General features: G+C 40.0%; 1 protein-coding gene across 1 annotated transcript in view; it reads right to left on the reverse strand.

Annotated features, from left to right (window-relative positions):
• tsc22d2 (TSC22 domain family 2) overlaps positions 1-7929 on the reverse strand; it is a 39205-nt gene extending 31276 nt beyond the window's left edge. The window contains exon 1 of the mRNA XM_008406829.3: positions 5660-7929. Coding sequence (XP_008405051.1) covers positions 5660-7131 — 1472 coding nt within the window. The 5' untranslated portion in view covers positions 7132-7929. The remainder of the gene's footprint in view (positions 1-5659) is intronic.
• Positions 7930-9649: the final 1720 nt, after the last annotated feature.

A 9649-nucleotide genomic window follows, 5' to 3' on the forward strand; every position in this document is an offset into this window, starting at 1 on the left:
AAAAGAATAAATATATGTTTTGATAAGAAATAAAAGCATAAATATATATTTAGTTTTTCCTTTTCCTTACACATGAGTTTCCATCAAGTAATATATATATTTTCTTTTTCATTTCCCCTAAATATGCACTTTTGTCAAGAAAAATAGATATTTTGCTTCGTCTTTTTTTGCTTCTCCCTTTTTTGCTCGCTGTATTTCTGTTTGGTCTTTTTCCATTTGCCGCATTTCTGCTGCATCAATATGTTAATGAGGAGAGCTGTCCAGCTCCTCTACTATTGGCCAATACAGCTTTGGAACCAACGTCACTGCGTGAGACGCTGTTGGGCGTTCAGCTCGCTCGGTGCCATCTTTACAGGCCACAGACTAAAACAAACTTTATCTCAGTGGTTTTAGTGTGCTACCAACTGCAGTGACGTTAGTTTTGAGTTGGATATAAAATATACTACGACAAAAGTGTAGTATACACTTTTGTCGTAGTGTATACTATATATATATATATATATATATATATATATATATATATACACGTATCGACCTCTGGGCAGCGTTCAGTTTGTCACTTACTGCCGAGATCGACTCAAAACCTACCACGATCCACCGGTCGATCGCGATTGGTTACACACTGATTTCTAGTCAATGTGGCACACAATATGGAAGCTATTGAAGAAAACATTAATTATTTAACATTAAAATTATTTAAAATATTGAATATGACTTTACATTTTAAAAGAGGGTAGTCTTTTTTTATGTAAAAGCATGAATTACCACTTTTTTGTATCAGTTGGTCATAAGGCAAGGCATTTATTAACATTTGTTTGACAGGAGTGTTCAGTTCGGAAATTTGTTGACAGCCCTAAGTGAACCTCCGAGCACTGAGGAGGGAGCTAGAGAACGGCTGGCCGAATTTAGCGTTCATAAATCGGATCAACCTAAAGCTAAACGCTGCTTTCTCGGTGGGCATTGGAATATCCAACTAACACTAACGTCAATGGAGTTGGTAGCACATTAAAACCACTGAGATAAAGTTTGTTTTAGTCTGTGGCCTGTAAAGAATGCACCGAGCGAGCTGAAAGCCCAACAACGTCTCACGCATGGTAGAGGAGCTGGACAGCTCTCCTCATTAACATATTGATGCAGCAGAAATACAGCAAGTGGAAAAAAACCAAGCAGAAATACATTGAGCGGAAATACAGCAAGCAGAAATGCAGCGAGCAGAAAAGGGAAAAGCAAAAAAAGATAAAGCAAAATATCTATTTTTCTTGACAAAAACGCATGTTCAGGGGAAATGAAAAAGAGAATACATTACTTGACGGAAACTCATGTGTAAGGAAAATGAAAAACTAAATATATATTTATGCTTTTATTTCTTATCAAAATATATATTTGTGTTTTTATTTATTTCTTTATTCTTTTATTTAGATATGTATTCTTTTATTTCTTATAATGTCAGTGTTGGTCCTCCAAAAATATATTTATGCTTTTATTTCTTATCAAAATATATATTTATTCTTTTATTTATACATTTTTTTTACTTATTCTTTTATTTATATATTTATTATTTTATTTCTTATTATGTCAGTGGTGGACCTCTCTACTTCACAAACAAATGAAAACCAATCAATCAAGAAAAAGTTGCTTCCACATAACATTTACTCTGTTGTGTAACTAAGCCACCACTGTTGATTCACTTGAGTAAATGTAATGAGCTATGAAGTAATCACTACCAATCCACGCTCAGACAGTAAAGTGAGGGGTGGTCTACCCAGGGAAAAGGAATTGCAGTGAAGGCCGAGTGCTACGATTAATGGGAACCAATTTGTCCCTGGGGGAGCTTCATCACTCCACTTGGCAAAGATGAGGGGCACCGAGCCCAAACCCAAACCATTTCAAGCTGAAGGGAAATCATTGTTATCTCACAGCTCCACCCCCACAGAGCCTTGTTCCACTTTGTGATGAACTCTAATTCAAAACAGAACAATGAAGCTCGGAGCAGATTCCTCAGGGAGACCGAGTTTGTACATAGAACAATGGTCCCGCTGCCAAGAGGAGAAAATTTTTAAAATCCCTGTCAAGTCATGTATGGGTGTGTTGTTTGAAATATGTTTGGTCGTCAAAAACATTTACAGGAAAGTTATGCGTGAACAAGGCGTTTTAATTACAGCTGAAAACAGTTAAAATTGTGGTTCTGGCTGCCAACTTGCCTTTGGGTCCACAAACCTCCCGGGAAGTTTTGTGGCTTAAGATATGAAAGCATCTGGATTTCTTCATAAGGAGCTAAAACAACCCTTTCTGCAACAGAGTGAGTAAAAGATAAGACATATTAAGGTAGATAATTAAATATTTTCATATGTCTGGGTTTAGACAAGATTATTAAAAAAGAGCTCCTCCTCATTTTTCTTTTTACAGTTGCACATATAAGTGGTGATAAATGCTTATAAAAGTTTCATCTATTCCAGGTAGGAAGGAGTTGTGAGAATGGAGAACAATGGACACCAAAACAAAAATATCTTCATGAAAAAGGGTTTACATTCCATCAGTTATTTAAGTGAATAAATGTTTCTGAGATTTAGAACAGCCAAAAGTTTCATGATGGACATTAAAGTTCATGCCTAAAAGAAACAGAAGAAATCCCCCTAATTTGTAGCAGAAACAAATGCCCGTCTACTGAACCTGGTCCATGCCAGAACCAAGATTCAGAATAGTTCAATCTATTCTTTGGTTTTAGCTTTACAATAAGCCCACATAATTATTGAAACACTGCTTTAAAGGGAAGTGTCAAGACTTCTTGAATGAGGGTCTCATAAAAGCTTTAAGCCGTGAAGATGTTACATACAGTACTTCAATTTGCACCTTTCTGAAGTTTTAGCCAGACCTGTGGCAAACTAGCAGCTAATCCAAGTAGAGTTTAGAGCTAAATGGACTGCTGTTCAATAGGTTTTTTTTTTCTAAAACTCCCCTCTCCAAAAACACCAAAGCAGTTAAAGTAAAAGTCATTTTTGAACCACATCAACCAGAACTTGATTTATTTTATTTAGGAGGCATCAATGAGCTTCTTGTGTTAAATCTGTACTTTGAACATAACATGTGAAGCATTTTCAGGCAGAATACCCATCAAATGGAAAAGAACAGTGTCACTTAAACCTCTGTCATATGTTTGATTCTTATACTTCTGTATTAGCCAGTTACTCTGACCTTTATACCCCATTATTAGGTTGTCAAGAACAGGAAGACCATGGTGGTGTCCAGCCTCCCACCATCTCTTGTGCAAGTAGTCATGGGTTTATGTTCAAAATAAAATGACATTTATTATTTATTCTTTTGAAAGTTTGAGTTGCTTTAAGATGACAGAAATGTGACCCCTCTGTAACTAGCTATTAGCTTCAGCCTCTGGATCAAATTATTCTGGATTTATACTAAATGAAGATGCCAACAAAGTTCTCTTTTGTAGATTAGATATTATCTGCTTATAAGCTTTTAAAAAGACAATTGGTTCAAAAACCTCGATAAACAATTTAACCCGTAATCAATCAACGTACCCCAGGGTTTCATGTTGCTGCGATCTGAAGGATGCACCAGATCAGATCAGTTGAATAGAGGCTGCTATGTTTTGCTAGCTTGGCCTGGGCAAGTTGTACAGCTTGGTCTGGACGTTTTAAGGCCAAGATAAACCCTTAAGTGCATAGTTTTAAGTAAAGCCAATTTACAATCTCATATAAAAACAGGGAATTCGCAGGAAAGAAGCAAAACTCCTCAAAGGTGGAGCGCGAGTCAACACTACATTAAGCTTATGTTTCAAAGCTGACAGCTCTTACTGGGCTCTGAATCAGAGAGCCGGAGCAGAAGGCAGTCAGCATCCTGCTGGTTCAGTCTGGCCATGTCACTGCTGCTACGGAGCGGATTACATGCCAGCTATTGTTGCAGCAGGTGTGTGTTGGAGAGATGTCCATGCTGTCCTTCTCTCCAACATGCCCCGTCCTGCCAGGATCTCCCCAGCTCCCACATACACCCACTGATATCTCTGCCTTTCATGCATTAAAATAGATGAATGACAACTAAATTGATAACAGCTGTTGCCGTTTAAATTAAACTCAGCGATGTTTTCCACATAATCAAGATAAAGCCAAACTGATGCTGCTTGGACGAAGACCTTTGTAAATAATAATTAACTTGGTGTTCTAAAGACCATAAAAATAACAACTCGGCATCCGTAAACACAAATTAAATCCCACACACTGACTGGATCATTCATAACAAGTCCAGAACAAAGCGCACAGATAAACACCGAGGCCTCCACAAGACAGACCGTGCACGTGTGTGGACGCCAGCCCTCATTTTAGGTTATTCTTGGCTCAAGCATCACCTCGGCAGCAACACAGCTCGCAGCCAGAGTGTTGCAACATCTCAGCTCGAGCTCCAAACAGTCCTAAATAGAGTGTGTACATTACAGGAGTCCTATAGGAGAGTCTGTATTTATAGGGTTTAAAGTTAGGAGTTTGGGAAAGGTGCCCAGAGCAAACACACAGGCTGTCTTTCCCCAAACAGAGCAGAGAATAGAAGTCAACCTCTTTATGATTGGCACTTACTTCAATCCCAGTAGCAAAGCACAGCTTGTCTTGTAGCATATACAGGGGCTTTTTAATACCCAGAGGCCCCAAACACACTGGTAGAGCAGCATAAAGAGAGAAATTAACATTCAGTTCAGGCATACAAGCTGCTGAAATCTACTGTCACACCCTTTTTACGGTTTACATTCATCTCTATGAGATTTCTGAGAAAGTATTCGGTTTTCTCTGGCTGGATGTAGCAGAAAGTAAATCTGCTCTACCCCTCCCCCACTTGTTGCTTCACACTGCTAGTTAGCTGGCTGAAAGAAGGCAGATTTCATTTACAGACAAGAGTTTGGAAAGAAATATTACAGGTCACAACAGACGCATATTTAAGGCCTGGAAACAAAATCATTTTATGTAACTAAATCACTGAGCTAACGTTTCTTTTTCTTTTTTTACAGCAATATGAGCTGCAAGTCTGACAATCAGCCAATAGCTGAGTAGGTGGACTAAATAAGACCTGCAATAACTCTGAGAACAGCCAAACAGCAAAAGGTATAACATTCATAACATTCTGCAAAAACCTCAAATAAATTTAGTACAGTCATATTTAATTTTTTTACTTATGTCAATGTCTCAAAACAATAATATAGATAGCATTTTTATTACTGTAATCGTGTGAGGCTGTTTAAGCAGCAGAAGTAAAAATTGTTACTCTAGTAGTGTTAAATAAACTACTAAAATAGTGTTACACATTTTGCTTTAAAATTTTTATTTTTATTCAAGGTACCGAGTTACCGAGTTATGCCTACCTAGTGTTTAAATTCCCCATTATTGGCAAAATATAGTAGTACTAAAACGCCTAATGTAAACTAAGTTCAAGTAAGAGGCATTTTCCACAGTATTCAGTGTTATAGAGTAAAATTGAGACCTTTAGTATAAGGGAAAACTTCCATTCATTTAATACTTTATTCTATAAATAATAAGTTCAAGTGGTATAATTTTCCCCTGACATGGAAATAAAGGCGTACTGTATTACTGATTGCCCACAGGGAAAAACACAGATTACTGACATGGAAAATAAACCATCAACTGGATTTATAACGTCTTACCCGTCTCCATCCTCATTCATTGTAATCTGGATGCCGAAAAAGCTGTTGACACCCGGACTGGTCAAGCTGAGGCCCTCGCCAATAGGAGACTGCACATGGTCTTTCACTGCCCCCACACCAACGCTCTGCTGAGGTAGGGCTTCGGTCATCTTCCAACCGTCCTCCGCCGGGTTAACAACTCCGTACGCTCCCTGCAGCTGGATGAGTCCTGCTATACCAGGCGCCTGACTGGACACACCTGGAGGTACGCTGGTCGTACTTGGCACTGTGGCAGGCACGTTCTGGCCACCGCTGTGGATAGAGACGGCGGTCGCGGAGGGTGCAGGGGTGCTGCCCGCACCTCCTGAAGGCTGCTGTTGTATGCTTCCTGAAATTACAGGGGCCACGACTGATGCATTGGCCGCCTGATGCATGAAACTCACATCTCCACTGGGCCCTTGTGCTCCTGGACCAGCAAGGGTGAACTGAGGTGATGATACCTGACTGGTGGAGCCTACGGAGGAGGACGTAATAGGAAGATTCTGGGTGCTTGACCCAAAGTGTTGCTGGCTGGGAAGGGGAGAATAGACAAACTGCTGGGGAAGAGAAGCAGGAGGTATGATGGCACCATGGTGCACACCATTGAGGCTGTCAGGTATGAAAGTCTGGGGGGTAACGGGTGACATGGTTACCTGAGCCTGTTTGGATTGCTGTGATGCTGCTGCTGCATACCCCGTGGGCTGGAAGGCACTTGCTCCACTCCCAATCTGAGGGGACAAACTGTAGCCCTGCTGCAAGGACTCTGGGGCCTGAGAGTGGGTGTGGTGTCCAGTGGAGACAGAGTAGCCACTATCTATGGAGTTCTCCAGAGCCTGTGCGGGAAAAGCACTGCTACCGACAATAGAATTACAAATAGCTCCTATCCCACTGTCTCTGTCCACACTGTGATCGATGGATGGAGAGGACTTCAGGCTGTCCACAGTCCGATGAACTCCTGAATCCGATTCTTTCACATAAAACTCAGTACAAGTCCACCTGCCCCGTCTGAAGGGCTCTCCATTACTATGGTCGAGTTTAATGACTCTAAATCGAGAACTACAACTGTTGCTAGGCGCTGTGTGGCTCATGCTGGTAATAACAGCTGTAGCACTGGTTACTATGTGGGAGCTGGGGACAAAAGGCACACTCCCCCCTACATTATGTGGGGTGTTACGACCACTGGATGTAGATTTCATAGAGATCCCCCCGCTAAAAGGGTTTATAAAAGGCAGCTGGCCCTCCTGATTCTCCCCAACGTTGTTCAAAGTGTCGTCTGGTGAGATCCGGTCACACCCCCCCGGCGACCTGGGATCAGTCCTGGGTTCCTGCGGATCGTCCAGCCGCTCGCTGCCGTCCCCAACAACGATCCCGCCCGCCTCCGGTTCACTTTTCTGAGCCGGAGTTACACTCGTAATCTCGAAGCAACTTTTCTTCTTTCCTGTTATTTTCGACATCGTTAGCGATTTGGGTTGCCCAGAGGAAACGGAGTGCTGCACTAACGTGTTGCGAAGCAGTTCACAGCTGAAGCATGGGATAAAGGCACGTACCGTCACAGCACATTTCCTCAGAGTTCATCTTCAAACTGCTGTCCAGAAAAAGTGTACAAACCCCCAAGGCCGGACCTCGAAGAGAAGGCTCGGGGTGTGTGGTCCCAGTGTATGTCGGCCTTCCTTGTATCCGGGCAGCGGAGTAGTAAACAGGCCCTTGTCAAACTTCTGTCTGAGCAGCAACCACCGGCACTCTAGTCTGAGGCGGGCCCAGCCTCTCAGCGGTTCAAGTATTTCTCACCACTTAGCCAAGATAGCTGCTGTTGGCTAGTTTCCCCTGCCTCTGTTGGAGCATATGCGCCATCGTGATGTAAACAAACTCAGTCGCAGTTTCAAAAATTAGTACACAATTCCAGCAGCAGACAAAAGGGAGCGTTTCTCAAAGTTTCTCCGGAAAGTCTGCCTCTCTTCGTATGAACAGCTCTTCTCTGGCAGGTAGCTGACAGAAACAGCTTCTTCCCCCCGCAGCGGCACCGAGCTAACGGGCAGCTAACTGCTCCTGACTGCCGCTCAACCGCTCCGCAACATGCCAAGCACCGAGAGCATCACGTGGTGGGAGGTCAAGCGCATCCTCTGTTACCTCCAGCAACTTCATTCAGTCAGAAACTCCAACTGTAGACGCCCTCCATGGAGTTGGGGCTCCAAGAAATTGCGAAATTAATTTTAAATGGCTAAAAAGTTAAACATTCAGTGTCGTCACTTCCGGTAAGCGTCACACCCGGTAGTCGGAAAGGAGCTGTTGGTACAAAAAACTCTGATACTAATTGAACTTTTTTATTATTTTCAAATAAAATATTTATTAGTGAAAGAGGAAATTATACATTTATTGATAATATTTTTTCAGATAAAATTCCAAATAACAGCATTGCTTCTGTTAATTTCTTTTCATCAAAGCTTCTGCTTTTGCAACTCTTCTCTATTTACACAGTAAAAGCGTTTCTTCCCTGTTGTGATCATGTTAGAAAAAAAAAAGTTAACTAGAAAGCACATGATAAACTCAAAATGTCTGCCATCATATAACTGAGTTACTTTCCTCATACATTTCCATTTCCTTGAGCTTGATCTCGTTAATTTCCATCCATCCAATGGAGAGAAGGGACTGGGGGGTGGAATCAGACGTATTTAATAATTTAAATATTACTGAAAAGCCCAATTATTTTTAGGAACTTATCACAAAGTGAAACATATTACACAGATTAATTACACATAGATTTCAGCCTTTATTTCTGTTAATTATGAGGATTTTTTTTACTTACAGCTAATGAAAAAATACAATTTACAATTAAAACCTGACATGAGACCATTAAAAATATTTTAAATAGAAAAATTTGGGTTTAATGAAACTTCTACTTAATATGTCCTGATAGATTGTTTCTTTCAAATGGTACTTTTAGATTCATCTTAAAATTTATTCTATAAAAATTATCAAGTTTATTTGTATAGCACATATCAGAATAAAGAAAGTTCAGAGTGCTTTACATCATAAAAGCACACAAATAAAATCATGAAACACAATCAACAATTGAAGCATAACATTTTGTCTGGTGGCATTATTACTATAAGAATGTTTATTAATATGTTATTTGTTTTGTTTCAAAAGCTATTCTAAACAGGTGGATTTTGAGACTGGATTTAAGGGAAGTCAGTGGAATGTCATAATCATTCATTTAAATTAAAAAGAGAAAGTTTCTAATTATTCAATATATGTTAATATTGTGGATATCAGATGTGAAATAAATGCACTTTTTGCAAATTTACTAAATATGACTACACATTTGTTCCTTGTATTTTTAACAGCATGTTTTCTATATTTATCTACAAAGCTTTTTTTAACTAGCCTGTGTTGTACGTTTTTAACTGGGATAAAAGTGAGAAGCATTCACTCAACTGGACTCAGCTGAAGCATGTAGGTCAACGCTTCAGCTGAGTCCAGTTGAGTGAGTCATCAAGAGACTTATTATGATTAATCATATGAGTTTGAGAAATCAGGGAATATTGGCTGACATGGCAACTGGCGGATTCTACTTGGTTGTAGTCACCAAGTTAAAACAAACATCCTAATAAAGTTGATAACATATGCATCCAGTCATTCCCTGGAAACAAAGAAACTTTATGTTTGTGGCTTATGCTTTTGGTTAAAGGTGTGTCACAAAACCAAACCCATGAAGAAGTTTCAAACTAGTTTTTTTTTTGCAACTTGCAACTCTTGGAAATGATTTGTCACGATAGCTGTAAATGATTTATGTTCCTGAGAAGTAAATGTATGTGTTCATTTTCCTGCTCATTTCAGCCAGTTTGATTACTTTAAAGGTTAAATGTGTAATTACTGCAATTTCCTCTGGCTGCATTGGAAGGATACAATATAACTTGTAATTTCATTGCAGTTATTCTTTCCAATGGCAGGGCACACCCATTTTAAGCACAT

Source organism: Poecilia reticulata, chromosome 4 (genome assembly GCF_904066995.2).
Source record: "Poecilia reticulata chromosome 4, P_reticulata-male-v2, whole genome shotgun sequence".
Classification (NCBI taxonomy): Eukaryota; Metazoa; Chordata; class Actinopteri; order Cyprinodontiformes; family Poeciliidae; genus Poecilia; species Poecilia reticulata.